The sequence below is a fragment of the Drosophila biarmipes genome, chromosome 2R (assembly GCF_025231255.1).
Source record: "Drosophila biarmipes strain raj3 chromosome 2R, RU_DBia_V1.1, whole genome shotgun sequence".
Lineage (NCBI taxonomy): Eukaryota > Metazoa > Arthropoda > Insecta > Diptera > Drosophilidae > Drosophila > Drosophila biarmipes.
The window spans coordinates 21,794,648-21,818,304 of NC_066615.1; the positions used below are offsets into that span (position 1 = coordinate 21,794,648).

The window sequence follows — 23,657 nt, forward strand, 5'->3', positions numbered from 1 at the left end:
GCCACAGAGCTCCCAGATGCCGGATCCCAGCGCGAACCCAGAGCAGACCCCATCCCAACTCCACCTCCATTTCCTCCGTGGGCATCGTCATCATCTCACGAGTGCATCCAACTGCATTCGGCTTTATCGGAACTCGCAAATCTCTTCTCCTCACACAATTGACTGTCGGCTCTTTTCTACTGCGGGGCCTCCGATGGCAACTCCGATCCCGCGGAGGTTGGTCTATAAAAAGATTTTCCCATAGCTTGCCGCTTCATATTTTAAACAGATAAAAGTGTGAAGTGGCTGCAAAATGTGGTTCAGCTTATGCATAAAGCGCGGCAGCCTTATAAGGCTCTGCTCTCAACTCTAAACTCCTAACGGACTGGGCACGCACTCCGACTCCAACTCGGACTGCAACTCGGCTTTGCCGAGTACCTGCATCCGCGGATAGTATATGTGCCTACAGCTCGGACTGGCGAGCCCGATTCGATCCACTAACTGGCTCATAAATCTCGGCAATTAATTTTTTAAAGTGCAAGACCGCTGGAGTGGGACTCCTAGCCGTGACAACTGTCACCAGCTACACACGTTAAGTAAATAAAAATTTGCTCACATTTGTTTTTCCAGCTTTTGCGTAATTTGCGCAGGAATTTTTCTTTTTCGCTCGTTTGCTTTCCTGCAGATTTGCAAGATGATTTAGGGCAAACAACTCGTTACGCAACGCGTTGGGTGGAGGGGCTAAAACTGGCTGAAAATGTGTTTAATGATAGTGAAATTAATTGGCGGATTGCGCAACTTTGTCATCTCTTGTAGGAAGTTAAGGGAATAAAGGAAGGTTGCACAGAATTCACAGATTAGTTACAGTAAATGTACGACTGCGTTAAAAAAAAAGCTTTGAAATTATAATGTTGACTACTTTAAAATCTTCTTTGAAATGTCTAGAGATCGTTTTAATCTTTTAAGATTTTAATTATCGATTTGATCACTCAATTTAAAACATTTAAACTTATCTGTTCAGATTAGGATGAAAATAATAATTTTTCTTTTCTTTTTTAATTTTGTTATTTCAATCTCTAGAAATAGCGTGGCAAAAGTCATCATCCTTTTATATAATGGCTAACGAAACCCTGCACATTCAGAGATGCCACCCCCAACCATTTTGGCTAAGCAGTATTAACTTTCCCTTCCTGGCCATTGCCACTTTTACTTTCAAAATGTGTACAAAGGCATCGCAAGAATTTATCATGTCGAGCGATAGGATATCACTGAATTTCTCACACTGATTGCACAATCGAGTCCATCAGCCATATTTAAACACATATATGGGGTCTCTGTGTGTTACTTTGGGATTGCTTCATTAGGACTACTCCATTCGCCAGCCTTAATTTCCTTGTACGAGGCGCGCACATTCAAATCGTTAGGCCGAAATGTGCACAATTTTATTTTACCAATAATTTGCGAAAAAATATTTTCACGAACGTGGGAAAACCGCCAGCGTCTGCTGTCCATGTTGTAATGGTCGTCTCTCCCCTTCCCCGCGGTCTTTTTCCCGCCTGTCGATCCCTGATCGGGACCAGCCGATCAACAGCAGCAATCCATGTCAAACTGAAAATTCAACAGAATTCGAGCGCAGGCGCAAAGTCGACGTCGCCGTTGCCGTCGCAGTTGCAGTCAGCTGAGCTACAGTCAACCAATTATTTTTATCGATTTGGTTGCAGCCACAAGACGCAGCAAAAGTTGCAGTTGCAGACGCAGGCTTTTCATAATCAAATGTGTGTGTTTTTTCCCGGCCCGACTTGTGGCATCAATGCTCAGCAGCTTACACAGCTCCCAATTCAATCCCCATTTCCATTTCCATTCCCCATTCCCCAATCCCCAATCCCAGTCCAAGTCGCAGTCTGGATCTGTCTGGGAGTAGAGACTCCGTCTCGGGGTTGCGGACATGTGGCAGGCGCAAATGTGCGACTTGTTGTACAATTTCAAATTGAATTAAATGATTGAATGCATGAATGACTGACGCTCGCAACTGGCAGGCAGCAAACGAAAGACTTAGGCAGCGAACGCAGATTCGCGGAGAAGGCCACTGGGAGATATAGTTGGTTAGGAAACGAGCTAATGAAGATGTTATAGTTAGGAAGTCTTTTCGCTCTCTATGGCAATAACTTCTACTTTCATTTCTTTAAAAATAAAAATTTATTATTTTATGAAATTCAATTTAAAAAATAAACATTTAACAAGAAAACCCTAAATAAAAAGTAAATTTATTTAGTATTTTCTAAGAAAAATCGCTTAATTAAGAAATAAAAGTACGACTTTACCCACTTGATTACGTTTATTGTTTTAAGCGAAGGTTTTGATACTTACATCCCACAAGTAAATGAAATCAATGATTAAATTTAACTTAAATGAAAAGTAGGTCCCTCTGACATCCTTAAATATTTCCTCATAATTCTTGTTTAACGCTTCTTTATAATCGATAATATATAGTTACCTGCTCCCCTTTTTCCCAGTGTAAAAGACCTCTTGAGTCAGGTACCTCCTCGGCTCTCTGTGCGAGTGTTGAAAATCCTTTCAATAAATAGCTAAAGACAAGTAGCCGTTAAAACGCATTCAGTTGATTCTGGTTGTCGCTGGTTGTTGTGGTTGTTTTCGGCTGTTGTTTGGGGGGGCAGTTGTGGCTGCTAAAACGCCAAGAGTGTTTGATGGTGGCTTGGCTTTTTGGCTTTGATTCATGATGCTGCTGGTCCAGAGGTTGGGACTCCGTCTCTGGCCGGGCTCCGTGTGGCATGTTTCGTTTGTTGCGTTTTTGATCGCAATTTGACAATGCGAACAAACACAACAGCAACAACAGCAGGGGCAACTGCAACTACAGACAGACAACGCTAAAATGAACATGCGCCCGCTTGTCATTTAACATTTTTATGATTTCCAACATGCAAAGGCAATAACATTGTGGCCGGGAAATCGATGGGAAAACGGGGGAAAAGGCGGAACACTGCGAATGCGACTGCGAAATGGGATGGATTTGGATTTGGAAAATTGGTCTTCAGTTCAGATTCGGCTTTTATGGCTTAATTGAAATGGCCACCTAATGAATGGGAATGGCCGAACGGCAATGCCAAATGGAGATTGCCTTGCATTTACATAGTTCCTTTCCTCTGTTCCATGGCCAATTCCGCACGGAGTCCGCGGACGCAGGAATTCGAATGAAGCTCGTTGATGGCTGACAGGAAATTGATTTAGGATTCCGTGCTGCCCCTCCTCCCTGTTTGCTTTTACGTCCCATTACCATTAACGTCCCCATTAAACGATACATAAATTTAATTGGATTATAATTGTGGACGAATGCATTTAGGAAATTAAGCCGATTTTTTATCCTTGCCATTAAAGTTTTATTCAGTCTGGTCATGGTTTCTCCTCTGGGAACAGTGTTTACTTGTAATAAAAGGAACCCTATGTGGTTTTCAGTGGGTCAAAGTAATTAATATAACTGCATCATTTTTATATGTTTTACGCAACTACATAAAAGATATATTCCTTCTCATAATAATCATAATACTAGGAGATAGGCTAAAATAATTGAGTCACTTAGTCAGGTAACTGAAATAATGTAACCAAGAATGGCTATATCTACACCTTTGGCAATCAAAACTATCAGAGCAATTGCCCAACCGAGACTCACTTCTTGGAAACGATCATGGCCAGAATGTTGTTCACTTCCGATGACAATCTTGACAAGATCCGATGCATGAAGTACAATTTTCTTGCCTTATATCCCACTGTCGGTCGTGAAAAAGTTCCCCCGAAATATCGAGGCGATCAAAATTACTGCAGCACAAAGGGGCTGAGAAAGCAGATGGGCGATCGAATTATAAACTAAACCAATCCGACCTGGGCTGTCTATTGATGCCCTGCACCGAGTCAATCTCCCACTGCCCGAAAAAAGATAAACAAAACAAGACAGAGGGAAAAGACAGGCCCAGCAGCAGCAACAAAAAATAGAACGTGAGAAATATTATTCGATGAAGCGCCAAAGTAAACGCTTCGAAAAGTTGTTAGTTTATTCCCCTCGTTGTATCGACTCCCAGACTCTTTCTGCCTGTCCGCAACCCATTTTGCGCCTGGTACACGCTACTCGTAGTCGCCGTCGTCGTCTTCGGAAACCTTTCTGAAGGTTGATTGTGAAAGTCACGATTAGAGCAAAGTCACACTCCCCGAGTCGAATGAATGACGAACTGCGGCCCACAGGGCCTCCCCCTTCTGCAGACGGATTTCGTTGTTCATCCAGAATTTGGCGGTTTTACTTTTCGGTGACAAATTGGCAAATTGGCCAGGCGAAGCCAATTGCGCGTGTCATTAAAACGCCGACTACGTTTGAAATGCACCGACTGCAATGAGTGAATGAATTGTTTAAAAGTGCCGGAGTCTGAGGGGTCTCTCAAGAGGGGCGGAACACACCTTCTGCGAATTGCGAAATTGTCGCCGCTGGGGGACACACCCGTCGAGGGGAGACGAGCCGAACCCGGAGCTGCTCTCAGCGCTTGCCGCATTTATTAAAATCGCATACCCTTCACTAAAACGACGAGCCACTATTGCTGATTCTAAAGTTAAATGTCATCGGCAACTGGGCTTCTAGGTGTCGTAGAATATTTCTACACATTCGCAAAAATCCCTGGTAAAGAATGCTTTACATTGTTTAAATTCTATCCGCAAAGATACATAACAACAAGTTTGGAAAAAAATATAGAAAATACTTAGATATTTATCAACTATTTTTATATGATTTAAGATATTACTTTGATAGTATTCTTAAGCTACTAACTCTTTCCATTTCCTAGAAACATTAATATTTAAGTTTAAATTATTTTAAGCTGTTTTAAATTAAAAATAAGAGTATCTCACATTTCCGATCATCGAAACCTCGCGGATTTCCCCATTTATTATTTCTTTCTAAATCACTTGAAGCTGGCTTCCAATCGCAGACTCAAATCGGGGTGAGGGCGGAAGCGAGAGGTATGAAGTCTTTTTCCGACTGCCACAACTGAGTGAGTGGCTTGCCACATTCTACACCTACACCCACACCTCCGATGACATACGGATGCACTTAAAGAAAAAGTTTAAGCTAGTAAAATAATAATATTATTTTTACAAATCTAAGAAGATAATCACCAATATTATCAATAAGTCAAATTTCAGTTTATGCTGACAGTTGGATAAACTCTTATACAATATAAATAAATAAATTCTGCAGTGAAAACCCAAAGATAAATCAAATCTACGAGTATTATAAATAACATGTAGTTGGGAATCCTTTTTAAAGAAAGCTATTTTACATAAAATCCATGTCTACAAATCAGTTTTTGGAGATTTTTTCGCAGTGCCTCGCTGGATGCTCCCACATGCCGCTGGCTGGGCCCGTTGTTGCTGTTCCTTGTGTCGCATATCGGTTACAAAACGCAGAAGAGCGGTCCACACCCAAAAGCAACAGTAACACACGAGCAACACCCAGGCAACACCAAAGCAACACCAAGCAGCAGGGCAACCCAAGTGCAACAACAAAACTTCCGTAAGCAGTCGACAGTTTAATGACTTTGATGACGCAGCGTGTGCTTTCAATTTACAGATACAACTCGACTGCCAAGGCTCCACTGCCCCGTGTTGTTGCTGTCTTCGATCTCTAGTTGTTGCTGTGGTGCTGCTCATGTTGCTGCTGGGTGTGAGGGTGTTGCCGCTGGCACTGCGTTCTGTGGGCGTCTCCAAATCGCTTTTATTATTTTTATTTCATCCCATTTGGCCACTGCAGCATCAACGTTTGGCAGCCAAACGTTGAGGCAAGATTTGTGGCAGAGTTCGAGAAGCGCAAAGAGGTAGCCCAGCCTTGAAAATGGGCTTGAACCACGAATCTAGGTCATTCGGAAAAAGGAATTCTGAGTAACTATCCAGGAAGTAGCTTTATAGTTTGGTTTTTCTTATTATTTAAATATAAAAATGTTTGCATTAGGCAAGACAATTTGAAAAACAGATTTATCTTTAATTAATAATTTCTACAAAATTTGTTTGCCCTTATATTCTTAATATGATTAATATATTTAAACACATATTTACTAAATTTTTTCAGGTTTTCAACTACAAATAATATTTCTTAACATGTAACACAATATTACTGATCAAAGTACTTAAATTTTTTAGGTTTAAACACGTTAAAACCTTTATAATTGTTGCAACATTTTCAAAGAGTTTCCCCAAACAGAGTTTTAAGCCATTATTTCAGCTGACAATCCAATGCAGCAGCCAAATTCTTTTCATTCAGGCAACGAGACAAACTGTCAACTGCAAAACCTACGGACATTACTCATACGCCACATGGGACCTGATGTTTGCCGAAATCTATTTACATGTTTAATTGATGGCTGCGATGCGATTGCCGCGGAGTTCTCCTTCCCCGGGCTTCTATAAGTTTTAATTTACTTGCAATAAATTTCTGTTGGACTTCTGTTTATTTTTTGAACATGTGCCGCGAAAATGAGCCAATTAAAGAAATGCTAACTGCCGCCGTAGAACCGTAACAACCTTGCGACCATAAAAGCGGCAACCACGAAAAATTGGCACACACACGGCGAGAGGGAGATAGAAAGAGGGGGCGCAGGGAGACAGGGAGAGATGAGGGGCCTTCCCGTGGCTCTTGGCCAAAGTAAAACCAATCAAGTGGCGCACAGTGTCACTATTACCACCTGACATTTACACAAATCTTGCTTTATGCCCCGAATGAAATGAAACAACAACAGTGTGCGGCGATGGACGAAAACTGAGCTGCACTGCAAGAAAATATGTTCAGAAATTGTATTTTAGCTGGGAAATATCTCTTTATTTTTAGAAAGAAAATCGAATTACCATAGAACATTCCTTTTTAAAAATTTACCCATTTTTTGTTTTATTCATAAATTATTTATATAACTCTTTTGGATCATAGACATAAATATCTAAAATTTAAGGGTTTCCAACAAAATAAATATAGTTGACTCGCGGAATAGGAAAAGTCTCTTCCGCGGCTCTGCTGACGATCTTTCACTCTTACAATTTTTTATTTCAATTTAATTTTCTATAAATAATTATTTTAGATTGAAAGGATTAAAAACCAATGAGCAAAACTTGATGACATCTTAACTTTCATTTATTCTATATCCAGCCTATTATAATTTTCAATAATAATGATTGTTGAATCTCTTGAAATGCACCTGTACCCGTACGTTTTTCTTTCAGTGCACCTGGCAAACAAACAAACAGTCCAGCAAACGACAACGACGACTTCCTAACAACGCCGCCTGGTCGGCTTGGACCTGGTCCAATCGCTGCTCTGGCCTATCGCGATGCAGCGATCAAAGTGCTGGGACCCGGGCTCAGGTTCAGTCTTGGTCTTAGTCTCAGGCTGAGGCTGAGGCTGAGGCTCTGGCTCAAGATCTGGCTGAGACCCTGGCTGAATCTGAAGAACGGGCCTCCGCCGGAGAGCGCTCGGCAGCCACCAGGCGGCTTATCTTAAGAGCCGACCAGCAGCAAAGTCAACAACAACCACATCCACAACCGCAAGCAGCCGAACACCAAACAACCAAACACCAAACAACCGGGGAAAAACTCCTTTGTATGCTGAGCACATGCGATGGAACGACGGAGCTCCGCATTGCCTGCCTGCCTTAAACTGATCGCTAACAATCAATTTATTGATTGAGGTCTCAGGTGTAATCGATAAGAATGTTTTTTACCCCTACTTTTGTTTTTCCTCGCTGGTTTTTGTCTTTTGTCAGCTCGCTTTTTGCTTGACTTAGTGCTCCAGTTCGGAGCTTTTTGCCGGCCTAACATATGACATGGCTACATGACATTATCCGATCTCGATCCGCATTTGTTTATCTTAATGCATCGCTGCAGCCCAGGTCGCAGACGTTTTGCCGTTTGGCCGTTTACACATGACTTAGCGATGGACACTTGACACGGCATCGATGGCACGGATTAAACTAAGGCCTGCAGAGGTGTATCTGAGAACAAACCAGATCGATCTATGAATTTATTTAAACTGATGATGATGGTGTCGGCTCTAGTGATAAGAAATGAACGGGCTTTCAGTGACAGATCTTTATTAGGTTTAAAAATTGTTCTAAAGTTTATGTTTATTAATGGTTATTTCAATATGTTCGTGTTTCTCTGCTGAATAGGCAATAGGAAAATTATAAACAAAAATTCAAAATAATCTGAAAAGTTGTTCATTTAAACTTTCAGAAAGTTTTTAAAATATTCTAGAATTTGTACATTTTTGATATTAACAAAGAATTAAAGTATAACACATCTGAGACTCATTTTATGTACAAAAACTGTTCGACATCCATTTTTAACAATACTAAAAGTTTACAGAATATAAGAGCATAAAAATATTATTTTTCTGGGTCTAGCAATGAGAAGAGCTCTAAACCATCCCACTTTTCTATGTATCCCTCTTGTTATAGGAACGTCATCCCAGTCTCATAGCAATTTTAACTTTATATCTACAAGTTTCTATCTGTTGAATAAGTGATTTTTATGGAAAATTAAAATATACTTCTCATTGCCATAGTTTTAATTTCTTATTTTGTGAAGTAACCCACTCTGCACATTCTTCTTGTGAAAACTTTAAAAAGTATCTTATCTGCCATATACAAATACCCTCCCCCGCTCGAACTATTCACCGATAAGAGTCAAAGTTCCTTTCTCAGGATGGCCCACCTTCACACTGAGATCGCTATCCGGCCAGCCCGGCCTTCAGCATCTCCGATCTGAATCCGAGACCTAATTAGCCGCCGGCTGGTGGGGCTCATTGAGGAGTTGGCCACTGGTGCACATGGCCGAGGTTGATCTGGTTGGCTGGTGGGCGTTCTCCGTGTGTGCTGGCCAAGTGGCTGTGGCCGGGCAGCTCTGATGTTTATTGCGGCGGCCGCTACAGATTTGGTTAACAGTTAACAAGCTTATCGCTCGATACGGTAAACAAAGGTGACGCGACCGCAGCTGTTCGCCCCCCAAAAACCTCTGAGACTCACAGGCATCCTGCATTAAGTCTATATGTAGATATTCGTATTTACTTTATTTTTCTTAGCTTCTTGCAGCTCCTCCAGATAATTAAGGCAAGACGCTCGTTCGGGCCAAGCAGCCAGCTGCATTCGGGCCGGCAGACCAATTTCGGCCGAAAAGGAATCACAGTGTGGTCGGTAGAAGGCTTTGTTGTTGCCACTGCCACCGCCGGTTAGCCTTGTTAGCCCGGCCGCCGAAAAGAGATAATGATCTGGGTTGGGGGCGGTCAATTTAATGGTTAACTATTAATAACGTGATACGAAATTGGCGTTAATTTGTAGAAACATTCCCCGCCGCATGCACGGACTAATTTGAGCAAAACCAAAAGTGTAGCAGCGGCCAGGAGCGGGCCAAAAAAGGATGTGAATGGTGGATAGGTGGGTGGCTGACTTTGTTCAGCTCTTTTTTTTCCTCCATCCCCAAGTCATGAGTCAAATTTTTTGCTTGGCAAACACGAAGAGCGAGCTGCTGCCGTTGCACGATTCGCAGACGCTGCTCCGAGAATTCTTTTTCACAGCTTCGAACAGAAGTCCCCCTTACTTCTGAAGGGGCTTCCAAAACATACACCTATTGGAAAGGCAGGCTAAAGTAAACCACCTCTTTCGGCGCACCAAGTGTGCTCCAGTAGACAATGCAAATTGCTAATATGCGATTGCTATGCAACTCGAGTCGGAGACAAATTTTCAAATATTTTTTGCCTGCTGAATTTTTTACTATTCGTTTGTTTGTGAGCTTGCCGCACTTATGACCAATAAATATGCAGCCAGCTTGGCTCCGTTTCTTGGCTTTTTTGCTTATTTTTTGGGGGCATTGTCTGCGGCTTGCGAAATTAGCTTGCCAGGCTAATGAGCTACACGAAAAGATCTTGGGAAACCTGGGAAACGAGCCGAGATCCTTAGATGCAATCGGCTCGGCCTTATCGATCCGATAAATGGCACAGTTTTGGGGAGCAGCCATTATGAGGAGCCTCATTATGATTCGTGTGGGCCGAGTCGGCTGTGATGACTAACACGAATCGATCGTCGCCGAGATCTCTGCCAAGTCGTTGTCAGCTTTCGAATTGTTTGCTCACGAAAGCGTGGATCTACTTGGGTGCACTGAGAAAAAAGAGCAGTGCAGCCAGGGATTTCACATTTAATATTTTGAGTCTCGAAAAGGACCAAATTAACAAGTATAGTCAATAGAATAATGGGATGACTACAATTTATTAACCCTGTCCTACATTGATTTGAATTTTGATTTGAATTTAATATGTTTTTACTGAAATATATTAATTTTCTTTGATATTTTTATACAATATTACATTTCTTTCAGTGCTTGTTGTTGTGTGGATTTTGTGCTGTGGTTGTTGTGTTGTCTGCAACTTCGACTGCGTGGTTGTTGCCTCCTTGCTCCGTCGTATATTTTTCGCTTTTTTTCGGATCTCTTCACATGATCCTCTTTTTTCAGGCTTTTTTGTAATTTTTCGACTCGGTCTGAGAAGATGCGCACGCGGGAAAACACTGTGCAACAGGTTTCTTTGGAACTTTGATTTATGCTCGCCCAGATGCAGGGCATCTCGGCTTAACGGGTAAAGAGGGACTTTCGATTAGCCCCGGGGTTTCGGGGAGTTGGGGGTGTCTCGCTATAGAGCAGGTGCCCTCTTGGCTTGGCCATAGATTTATAAACACTTTTAAGTATTTAAAGTTAAAATTATTAGGCCAAATTGTATCTTTTAAATATTTCTAAAGCCAAAATTTAAAGCCATACATTCCCCAGCTACTGAAGTACTCCCAGGTTTTTCAATTGTCTCCTCCCAAAGAGCTTTGCAATTACTGTTTGCATAAACTTTCAATTACCAATTGCCAAATCATCTTCCCCGCCCAGAAATTCCATTCGGCCGCACCCCGACCATCCGCGTCGCCTGTTGTCCAGTGTAATCTTTTCAAAACTTCGTGTGGCATATGCTGTCTAGCATTTTGTTGCCGGTGGTACTGGTGGTTCACCGGTGGTGCACTGGTGGGGCCGTCGGTGGAGGTGGTGTGTCAGTTGCACGATTGCCAGAGACAACGTGTCTCCAGTGTCATCAGCATCTCCATTTTTCTCCGCTTGTTTCAATGTTTTCGGGTGAGTGCTGCCACCGAACATCCGAGAGCACCCCAAAGTTAATGCACAGAGAAAAAATACTTATAGTATGTCTAAGTATTTAATTTGGATTTTAAATTTAAAGAAATAAGTGATAGAGGCCATATGACACTTGATAGATTTTTAAAATTTAATCAGACAAGTTGTATATGGACTATCCCTTAACAAAATATATCAATCTTTAAAGGTTATAAAAAGAGTTTCAAATTGATTAAAATTTTTTGTTGTTTTAATTATTTCGTTACATATATCTATGAGAATGCTAATTCTTGAGTACATTTCTAAAAGTATTTATTTCCAACTTATAGCATTTAAATAAGTGGAACGTACTTAGGTTGAATTTTTGACTTAAAGGATTGATGTATATTATTTATGGGCAGCAACATAAGACAACTATAGGTCCTAGCTTTAAGTTTGATATGCGCCCTCGAAGTGCTTTAGATTTAGCTATTAGAATTTCTCCCAGTGCATATTTCGATGTTGTTGGAGGCGACGCTGGCCGTTGTTATAGTGCAGAAAAATTACTATGACAACGCTGGAAACAAGTAAACCACAGTTTACATTCACTCAATTCGGTTCCGGCGAGGGCGGCGGGATGTGGCGGTGGGATCTCCGCCAGATGGGGATTGCGATGGGGATATAGATGGGTGAGAGGGTGGGCTGGGTTAGCATGGGATGCTGATGAGGATGGGGCCTGCAGAGCCAGGGAGACGGAGACGGGAATGGCAGAATCGTGGCGTGGTGGTGGCACGCTCATCTTCAATTTTTCTACGATGCGACGTCGCTTGGGTCCGGTATTTCTTCTCTCCCGTCTGTTTTTATTTTTTCAGTTTTTCTGTTTTTCGGCGGCGGCGACTCACACTCGTGTTCCTTGCACTCTACTCCCGTACTCCCGTGCTCCCGGCTCTGGGTCTCCGTTTCCATCTCCATCCCATCCCATCCCATCCCAGTTCCTCTGGTCTGGGCCTGGTCTATGGTCCCTGGGCCCGATCTGCGCAGCGAGATGAGTGGTTGGCAAAAATGTTTGAATGCGATCACGAACTTGACCTTTCACATAACCTCAAAAGCCAGTCACAGTCACTCAGTCAAGTCAAGTCAAGTCAACTCGCTGCGCTACATACGCGCCATGTTAACCAGGCCCAGAGACACGGCTCCGAGGTCTCCACCCAGCTTCGGTTCCCCAGTTCCCCAGACCATCTAGCATCCACCATCTGCCCATCTTCAATGGTCATCCGCCCGGGTGTCAGCTGAAGCATAATTAAAAAACAATCACCACGGTCTGTCCCCACGCCCCTTGTGCTGAGGTTGGCCCCTCTTAGTTTCGGAATCGCATTGTGCGGGCCTGGCATCGGGGATCTGGGATCTGGGGATCTGGAATCTGGGATTGGGGCATCTCGCAGATCTGGGCGAGGCCAGCTGGAGTGGAGTCGCCACTCTCCAGGTCGCTGGGAGCCGCCAGCGATTATGAGATCTGGCTTCAGTTGGCCATCCCATCGCTGGGGGAGCAGCAGATGCATTTGCCAAATCAGCAGCCCAGCCAGATCCCCGAATCGATGAAGTGCAGCAAAGGTAACACAACTTCTGGTATGGGGTTCGGGATAAGACCATAGACTTCTCTATAAAATTCTTATGGTAAACGATTTCTAACACTTTCTGTATAACTTATAGATTTCTGCCCTTTTATATACTCAAGCATAAAAGATTATTGAGGTGGGAGTATTAGTATACGATGACGATGATATTATTTAAGATAGAGTCTATTATTTAATGAGAAATCGTAAGTAGGAGGTCAGAAGGGGTGTTTTACATAAGCCAGTGTGTGATATTAGAAATAACCCATGTTGTAAAAATGTTTACTGCCGCAGATCTGCCGCCACAACGCAGTATACACACATCGAAATGTTTTACTAAACACATTACTCACACAATAAAGTTCCCTCATTTCATTGTATACTCTGCTACTGCCAGCTACTGCCACTGACACAAACTAATGGAATGAATTATGATAATATAATTCGGTAGTCTTTCGAGCGATTTACAGACCTTAAGATGGCACTCTGGGCCTGCTAAGATTACTAAATAGTTAGTAAACGAGAGCTAGCATTTCCCAGATAGCATCACTGCTTGATCATGATCATTCCCTTGTCCCTTTGGCCCAATCCCCGACCTGCCCACCTGCCCGTCACATTTTCACCTTGCCATCAATATGCCCCAGCCCATGCTTGGTACTCGAGCACTTCACTAAATGTTGCATATCATTCGATAGATGCCGTGGATGCTCCGACATCGTCGCCCGGCTGAACCCCTCCAATCTGTCCCCGGCAGACCCCCGATTCGGGCTGGGATCTCCGTCTTAAGGTCGTTCGCTCGCTGGATCGACCCGCGTGTCGCCGCATCTACTTAACCTGGAAAGCCTATGCCCCTGAGTGGCGAGAGGCCGATGGCTTGGTGGTTTCGGCGGGGCGGCAATGAGGCAGGGGCTCCACCGCCAGTGGTGTGGGATTGTAAGATGTTGTGCTGGGTTTTCCATCCTCTGCTTTTTTGGGTAAGGCACTGTGGATGTCCCAGGCTCAGTTCAGAGACCCTCCCGGCCGATCTTCGAGCTGCAGCTCCAGCTCCAGCCCCACCCTTCTGCTCCGCTCCTGGAATGGTGGCTAGTTCAACAGCTTTATTTATGGGCTGTTTGGGTAGCTTAAATAAATCAAGTTGTAGTTGCAGTGCCTGGCTTCCCAGCTCGCCAGCTCCACAGCTCTCACCTCTTCTGGGCACTGCAATTAGAGTTGGTGGGAATTTGGCACTGTCTCCTCGGTTCTTGGGCCTTTGGGCTTTGCCCTCCATTCATTGGCAATTTGAGGCTATCTATCGCTATGCTGGCTAATTGCATAATTATTTAAAACCCATAATTTATGTGTGCCGAAAAATCCCAGCTCAGCTCAGCTCGGGTGGCATGGGCTTAGCTTTTCTCAGATGACCGTTAAGGTTGGAAATTAACCCGAGCCATTATGTGCCGTTTGTTTTACAAATTTTAACGCTATTTAACACATTTGCCACGGATCTGCGGATCGGTGGGCCCGTGGTCCCGTGGACCTGCGGACGCTTTGGTAGCACGCCATAAACCATTAGCATGAGAGATTGCCGTCGCCGCCTCTCTATGCGCTTCTCAAATAGCTTTTGTGGCCAGGTGAGCGCATTGACAAAATTAATGATGCCCTCACTAATATCATGCCTAATTGATTAATATGCGCGGCGAGACAACAACGTTTCAGCTCCGACTCTCCAATCCACCAGCTCTTGGATATCTTTAATGAACGGAGCAGAGGTTCAGCTCGGCTTTTAGCTGTTAATCTTACTGTATAGCCATTTAAGGTAAGCTCTCTGGCTTCTTAATTAAATTAGGTGTACCGCTGGGCACCCTACGGCTGAGGAGCTGTGGAGCTGAGTAGATGGCCGTATAACTAACCATCTATTTATCTAGTCAACTTTTTGTGGCTTTTTCGCTTTTTCGGGGCGTTGCTGTTAACTTCACACACACATCGAGGCAAAGAGAAAGGCTGCCAAAGGTCAAATGGTCAAACAGTTGGTGGTTGGTGGGTCGCTCGTTCGATCGCTCGATCGGTCAAGTGGGTAAAGTAAACCTCTTCTTCATCACGAACAAATCCCACAGACACTTGCTGTGGGTCAGGTTCCTGGGCGTCGGATATGGAGCGATACTCACAGCGGAATCAGCATGAACCTAATGGGCCCATGGCAGATCTGCTGATGATCCCACAGCGCTACTCATCAGGCTTTCACGTATGAATGGCCCAGCGTGTTGAGCATTAGGCAATGACTAACGTTTTGTCTCCCCTTTTGTTGGAACCTGTCTGCGAGATTGCCGGATAATCTCGCTCTACTGATCCGCGGGGGAGAAGTCGGGGGGACAGGCTGTGGAAGATCTAAGGAATTCGGTGTTTGGAGCTCTTTATAGAGGAGTGCGATCATGGGTTGATATAAATGCTGATAGATATCTTTAACATAGATCTTCGTATTGTGCCCAACGAGCTGCGCTGTTCCTTATCGGTTAGACTGTTTGTTCATCATTTGTTGCCCATCAAGAATATCTTTTATGATCTGATTGAATATCGAAGATAAAGACAAAGGAATTCGGTGTTTTTGTTATGAATTTCGATCATTTTTAATTAAGCTCATTTATTTCTCGCGCTTTAATATTATTAATTTTCAGATTTATGGTCAAATTTATTTTACAAGCCCCTCAGCCATCCCATGTTTTGGGATCATTAAGGTGTTTTTGGAACCTAGTATTTGGCACAAACTTATAATTCTGCTCTGCGTAAATCTATATTTATACTATTTTGTTTACAAACCAGAATTTTGCATACATTGTCCCCGAATCAGTTTTCTATTTGTACCTTTCACTCCACCCACAAAAGGTATTCCAAAAACCATCTTTTAAGCACTTTATGCCCACGAAAAGTCCAACTTCATCAGAGAAGAAATGCAAATTGGTGTTGTACCTAATTTTTTCTAGACGTTCGGTATTTTCCATCTCGCTGTGACCTGCTTTTTTCAAGTGATCAACTTGTGGCGGCCATTCCGTTGATTAATTGTTCTCGGCCCATGAGTTCAGGCTGAGTCAACTTAGATAGCGTATAATTAGCAACTTACCGCGCGGCGATCGCAAGCTCAAATCAACTGGTTCAACCTGAACCGGAGGGCCCTCTGCCTGTGGATGGGAAAGAAATTAAAGATTATCAGCGTCGTCATCAATATTGTTTATCGCCGGCCAGCGGGGGAGACCCACTATGCTAGACCTATAATGTATGCAGCCGAACAATAGAGTCATAAGCGCTGCTTTGCCTAATCAAGTTTGACAAAATGTTGTTGATGGGCGAAAGTGTTGGCCGGGCCAGAACCCGGTCCACGGGGGGCTCATAGGGAATGATTCCGGGGAAATGGTACTCATGGGGCGTGCGTGTTTGGTGGCTGTTTGCTCATTGAATTCGTCTAGCTGGAACCACCGCAAATGACTTCCGTCGATATCTCACTTGCTCCGCATGGCGGATCGTGGCAGATAAGTGGGAAGAAACCGAAAACCACAATTGTTGCGCATTTCATGCGCTTACGAAATCTTTAGCCAATAAACTAGCGGCAATAAAAACCAAAAAAATAAAAAAATCAAGTAAAAAATCGCCGCAAAAATAACAAAGAAACAGTTATGAGCTGCCCGCAGCGCCATAAAATGGATAAATTTTAATTTGGCACTGCATATGCATTTTCGGAGGGGGCTGCCAGAGCCAACACTTTGCAGCATTATTTAAATGAGGCTTACAATATATTTAAAGGGTGTTTCGGACCACGAGTTACCATACAGAGTGCTCGTTTAATTTATGAAAATAAAGCACACGCAATTTTTAATGACGGCATCTAAGTCCTAAGTCTGCTTTAAATAAAATTTACAACTATTTTATGTTCTCAGGGAGTAAGCTTATGAGGTACATAAGTGGCTACAAAAATATGTTGGGCAACCGAGGTAAACTGATATTGACACATAATCATAAATGGATATTTTATTACATATTTTTGATAAATTATGGGAATGCTTTTTTAATAAATGAATAATAGACAAAAAACCCATTTTGGAAAGGGAAAAATAAAGCAGATAATACTCTGACTTATCTGATTACGTTCACATCGGAAACCATAAACTATATTTTCTTATAAACAATTTGTATTATTTTAGGAAACCTACGACTAAGCAGATGGCAGATTCCTTTCTTTTATAAATATGTAAATTTATCGGTTGAATATAAAGATGCATTTTAAAATTCAAAAATATTTAATTATCTCAAGTCTGTAAATTTAGTAACACCTTTAAATTGGTTATTACCTTACAAGTATCCCTTTAAACTCCCATCCTTATTAAATAATTATTAGACTCAACATTTTATTAAATGGTCTTAGTTTTCAGTTAAATCAAAAGACCTCTCTCAACCTTTGAAGCGCTTTAAATATTTCGAACCCATAAATTCAGCTATCCCTTTAAGGGGGACAATCCTTTTAGCCAGTCAACTCGGTTAACCCGACTAACCCCAAGCCACTTGCAGGGTAGCCAGGGTACCCAGCCTGATGCCGACAACACGGTCGCGAACAACGCCAGCAACACCGACAACCAACAACCAGCGAGCGACAACCGCGCGGCAACCAAGATCCATGGATGCAGAGTGTGCCCAGTGGGCAACAACGACAATTGTCAGGCTTGTAGCGCAAATTATGAAAAAATGTCAGTGGCGAGTGGGCGAAAGGTGGTGGGGTCTTCAGGGGGCCGGACGGGGGTTTCAGAAGGGGCTGCGGGGTGAGCCCAGAACTTGGCCACGCGATTTGAGCAGTTGTCTACCGCTGTCGCCGCTTACTGCCATGCAGTTATTTACACAAACAAATGCTCATTGCCAGCATTAGATTAGATAGTTTGTCTTCGACTGTGTCGAATGGCAGCCGCGGGGCTCTTTTCGGCCTTTATGGCCCACAACATTGACAACAACAACTTCATTGGCCTGTATCAAGATCGGGATCCCGATCTAGATCCCCATCGAAATCGAATTCGAGATGGGAGACGCGGCGATCGACGATGGAGATTGCAATTGATATGCGACTGATGCCGGCCCCTGTCCGAAGGTATTTATATTTATATTTCTTAGCCTGCGCTTACTTTACCCTCTAATTGCCCGCGCTGATTTATTGTTGTACAGATACAGATAGATCCCCCCGCAACTGCCCGCCATCCCGTGCTTTATGATATTGTTATGGGGCGCTGCAGCCTCCGATCTGCTAATTTGTGTTGGGACGTGCTGAAATTTCTCATAGGCGCCGCAATTGATAGAATGATGGTCGGAACATTAGTTGGCTCCGATTTCCCGATTTCCCCACTTTTCCCTTCCCCGAATCCAACTCAATTTTATGGATTGTCTTACGCTTGGTATGTGGTTTCTGCTGCTACCGCTGTGCTGACGGCTCCTGCCTTTGAGGCAGACGGACGCGTTGGCTTGGGATGGGTTTTATGGGGCATCCAAGCGAATTGGTCCACTGGGAATTCCTTCGCAATTGTCATTTCGAATGGCCCGAAGTGTATCGCTAACATGAAAATATTTCCCTCTCCGCGGGCCTAATTGACAGAGGCTTTTTTCGGGCGTAATTGTCGCCCATGAAACCTATCGGCCCTAATGAGTTGTCTTTAACTGATATTGCAGACAAATTGCAGCCTATAACAATTACTTAGATGGCATAAAAATAACATAGGTGCAGCTCTCATTAAAACTAAGGATAGATCTAGTCAGAGTAGGTGATCAGAGAGCGATGCCCTAGAAGATTCCGCTTTTAGGTGTTAAAAAAATTATGAATGATAATGTTATTATAATATTATTAAAAGGATATTAATTTATAAAATTGGGGATAGTGTTAGGGTTTATAATGAGTATTTATCAGATATAAGATCATAAAATGGTTTGTTTGTTATCTGACTATGATTTATATGATCTTAACTCTTAGGAAACGAAATATTAAAAGCTACAGTCTCACTGATTAATAGGATGAGACCCTGTTTCCCCCAGCTCTTATCACTAGGCTCTGCGTCACCTCGGAACTCACCTCCTTTGCTGACAGAGGGTCGGATCCAAGTCCATTCTGCAAAGAGAGAAGCAGAAACAGGGAATTAAGAGCTGTTTCTCCCCCCTTCCCGCTCCGTTCCTGGCCAGAGTGCAACAGGTTGGCGGTGACTTGACCCCTCCTGAACCCTTAACCCTCGAGAGTCGCCAAAACAAACTTTCGGCTGACAGGGTCGCAGAGGTTGGCCGAGCAGAGGAAGACGAAAGGGGAGCACATGGCATATGGCGTTGGCGGTTCGCCGTCGTTGGTGTACTTACCATGAAAACCATTAAATTGTAAAACGTCTTACAAAATAATAATTGCCCGGCAACGTTCTGGCCACGTTACAAAAGACAGGCAGCAAGGGTTTTTCCGCCCGCTGAGGGGGTGTGTTGTGAGGGGGGGCGGGCAGGCGGAGGCGGAGGCGGATGCTTGAAATAATCGCTGTTTTGGCTCTGGCTCTTGCTTTTGGCCTGGCTTTTGTCGCAGCAGCTGTTGCCTGTTTCTTCCTCGCTTCTGCAACTGCCGCATGCTATTTCGCATCCGCGGAATCAATGACAAAACGAGTGCAACGCACCTTGGGTCTCTGTGGCCCCTCTGCTTTTCGCTTCTTCTCCGCTTCTCTGTATTATTTTTTTTTGTGTTTTTGTGGCTCGTTTTTGCTCGTTTTTTAACTGGCGTTTTGGTGGCGGGGGGCGGGGGCGACCCTTTCGGGGGAGGGGGGCCACCGTAGCAGAAGCAAAAGCCGCATTTTGTGGGGTAACGAATGCAGCGCGCGCAGTGCGTGACGAAGTTACTTAGGCAAATATATTATGAGCCGCCTAAGCATGACTAAAAAAACGGGGTAGAAGAAAACTAAAAACCAAAAACCAACAGATTTTTACAACTAAACGAAGGGGGGTATCGAAGTTAATTAAACTTTCTGATTTTGAAATTGGCAAAGCTTTTAAAAATAAAAAAATTATCTAAACATGAATGCCAAAAAAAATAGAAACAACCAATTTTTTTAATGAGTGAAAGAAGCAAGTCAAAAATCTTGCTAACTAATAATATTTAAAAAATCTTGGTGCGTATAAAAATATTTAAATTAAATAAAAAATAAATAAATCAAAGATTTTTCCATTGATCAAAAGTATGGTTAATTTTTCCCATTACATGATCTTGGCAATACATATCGTTAGGAACATTCTGTTTTGAAAATAATGTGAGTCGCCTAGGCATGACAAGAACAGAAAACATAAAAACCCAAAAACCAACAGATTTTCACAATTGAACGAGGGACGACAAAGAAAACAAAGAGATGACTAAAATTGGCAATTACTAGAGGCCCTGCATCCGGTTTTAGTTGTAGTCCGCGGCTCACTTATTAGCACTTATTGCCGCCGTTTCCTGGGCGGGGGTGTTACACTTGTTGCCGCTGTCGCTTGAGGGGTGGCGGGGCGGAGGGGGTTGCATTTCCGGTTGCCCAGTCGGCCGGCAGTCAATTGCAGTTCCCGGTCCCGCGGGCGCTATAAAACTCGCACTTAATTCGATCAACTAAGGCACATGCTACAGACACACAGCACCATGCAACGCCCCTACTAAAACAGCGTGTGTTGCTACTATTTATTCCTCCGGATTCTTTTCCACCCGTTGTTTTTGTTGTATTTATTGGGTGAGCGATCGTGAGTGTGCAAATTACAGCACATCCGTCATTTTAATTTCACTTAAAACGCCATTTAAAGCGTCGCACCAACACAAGCACTCGGCGGCAGTGCACGCAATGCACGCATGCGCAGAAACGCCGGTTAACGCGGAACGTAACGCGGCGCAACGGAAGGTGATTAGACGCAACGTAAGCAACAAAGGTCAACAAATGTGTGTTTTCATATGTATTTTGCTATTATTATTTTGTTATTATTATTTTGTTTTATTATTATTGTTTATTTGTTATCTTTTGTTTTTGGCTAAAAAACAGAGTGGTAGTTAGAAAATAAACCGCAGCACGTTTGAACGCGACGCGGAGCAAACTTGCTCTGAGCTCTTCGAATTTCAACCGCCAGCTTGGGCTCCCCCAGCGTGGTGAGCTTTGCCGGCTGCGAACTCACCACGCCACACCGCACACCTCGCGCACGAGTGCGTGTGTGTCTGTGTGCGTGTGCACCACTTTGTTTGTTTGTTTAGCCAAGGTGGAGCTAGGCTAAAATGACAAGTTGGCGCTTGTGTTATTGGGTGGCCAGCAGCCGTGCGCCTGTGTGTGTGAGAGCCCCCACCCAAGTGCGCCCGTGTGGGTGTGTGAGTGAGCGCCTGCTTGTGTGTGCTCCGCTGGCTGTTAATTAACATGCCAAACACACACTCGCACAGCTCGCAGTGTAGGTGTTTGGCGCCAGCGATTTCATTGGCTGTTGGCCTGGGAGCAGGGCGGCCGAGGGGCCGCGGGGAGGGTGGTGCAGGTGGGTCACGTACGTAGGCCAGGTGAGTGGGCACAATTAACACAGGCACAGGAACAGGCCACTTTTTGGAGCACTCGCTGACAGCAGCCCGAGTTTCCATCAAGCGGCTTAGCGCCTAATCTCAGCGGCAGCATCACACACGATTTTCTACATTTTTCCTCTCTGCTAACTACAGTCGAAGTTCGGTAGGATAAGTCGGTGATCGGTGATCGTGGATAAGCCAAGAACGTATCTGCAAGATACGGAACTAGTGGTTACATGTAGGGTTCGCTCTATTGACAAAAATAACGAAGAAAATAATGAAGAAAGAACAATCCAAATAATGAAAATACTAACCTACTTATGAATATAACTCAACTATTCGTTCCACATAACTTATTCTACCTATTATAACAGTAAACTTTTATTTTATCCAAGAAATAAATCATCTATAAATGCAAAATATATCTTCCCGCTCTCAAAATAGGAATGGTAATACTGCATCGCTGATAGATATTTTAGTAAATTAAAAATGTATACCTTAATTAAACCTTTCTCAACTACATGTTAAAAACATAAGACAACATAAAACATAATTAAATATACTTTTACTTACAGTTACTTACAGCTTAGCCTCAGTTGTAAATAGTTTTCTGCTATTATTATCTTAAAGTATCTTACAGTTTTTTTAACAATTTAACGGATGGGTATATTAAAGAGCTACAGAAATCCTTGGGTTATCTATTATTAAAAGAAATAATAATAAGAATAAATAAAAACACAACAATCATTTTTTAATCTTTTATAACGTTTGTTTTTATTTCTCCTGCAAAAATGGTAATTTTGATGCACAAGTAAAATCCATGCCAGGAATATCCCACCTAGGGGACGTCCACTGTGGCAGCCAAAAGCTGTGGGAGTCTGCCCGCCGACCGCTCGCCGCCCCGCTTTGACCCAGCAGCCGAACCGTTAGACGTCGCCAGACTACCTGATCCACTTTTCCACGCGCTTTGACGACCATTTTTGGTAACAATAAATCGTGATACATCATCAAAAGTCAATTCGAATATGTAGACAACGCTTGCGCTCTCGGCAGGCAAAAAATATTTTAATTTTAATTGATTGTCGAGCGAGATTTACGTGCACCAAAAGTTTCTTCTCACGCTCCGCACACTGCCACACACACGGTTTTTGCGATGGCAGGATTAGAGCATTGTCAAAATGGAAAGTTGGCCCGCTTGGCAATCGTTTGGCAATCGCACCACGCAAGGCCAGAAAGAAACGACCAGAGATGAAAAACAGAAGCAGCAGCGCTGAAAAATGCAATACGCAAAATACCTTTTCCAGCTTCTCTCCCATTTGTTTTTTATTTTTCGTTTGATTTGGGCTCGTAAACGGAATTGAAATCAATAAACTACGTGACTGCAGCGTGTCCAATTTGAGCATTAAGATCATTTTGAATGGTCGGATCTACATCTGTGTTACACTCGCTGAGGCGCCATCTATCGGGGGATCCCTAAAAGATATTCAGTGTGATATCTGTAAATTTGTTATAAAAGATACAAATGTATCTCATTTTAGTTCCTTATATTTATAACGGTCGCAAATTCATTATTCATTATTAATCTTCAAAAATTCATCACCTTCCTTTTTTCACATCAGATTTGTATTTTTTGGTGCATACTTTAGGGCGCTCCTCTTTTCTTACTTTCCCAAAATATCTCCTACCATTTCATCCTAAAAGCTGACAACTTTTAATGTTTTGTATCTTTTATTATTCTTCCTGGCAAAGATAGAGATATTTTAATTAAAAACCTATAGCCAATAAGAAAATAAAAATATCAAGACTGTATCTTTTAAAGTATTTAATGACATCTAAATGATTTAATATGGTGCCTAGATAAACTTTATTATTTATTATCTATTATTTATCAATCATATTACAGGTAGCTTATCTGCTTGTATTTCGATGATTCTGTTCGTAATATAAACCTAAATAATGCAAAAAGAATTATTTTAGAGTGTAAATAATATGTGATTTTATCACTTCGATGTTATCACTTTGAAAATATTTAATTATATCTTGTTGATTTAACTTACTCCCTAAATTATCAGCAATAAAGGGCCTTAGGAGAGTAAAAATAGGTAAATATACTTATAAATTGATGTAATCTTTTGCTTTCAAGAGTCATCCTAATTGATAAAATAATAACTATTTTAGACAATAAAAAATATGGGTTATCATTTTGAAGCTCCTTGCGTCCAGGTAGCTTGAGACCAGGGCAAAACCCTGTTGGTGGTTTTTCTGAGGGGACATTTCCACGTTTCCACGTCCTGGGGTTTCGCTATTACCTAAGCCGGCGATCGGAGATCCGAGATCGCGGTTTTTTCCAGCGGAAGTTCGCGCTCGGC

The 23,657-nt window shown here is 42.8% G+C and overlaps 1 protein-coding gene across 1 annotated transcript in view; it reads right to left on the reverse strand.

Moving 5' to 3' along the window:
- LOC108023127 (Krueppel-like factor luna) overlaps positions 1-20,822 on the reverse strand; it is a 38,460-nt gene extending 17,638 nt beyond the window's left edge. The window contains exons 1-4 of the mRNA XM_017092396.3: positions 20,156-20,822; positions 19,113-19,665; positions 18,838-18,873; positions 15,862-15,919 (exon numbers count right to left, since the gene is read on the reverse strand). Coding sequence (XP_016947885.1) covers positions 15,862-15,919; positions 18,838-18,873; positions 19,113-19,124 — 106 coding nt within the window. The 5' untranslated portion in view covers positions 19,125-19,665; positions 20,156-20,822. The remainder of the gene's footprint in view (positions 1-15,861; positions 15,920-18,837; positions 18,874-19,112; positions 19,666-20,155) is intronic.
- Between the last annotated feature and the right edge of the window lie 2,835 nt (positions 20,823-23,657).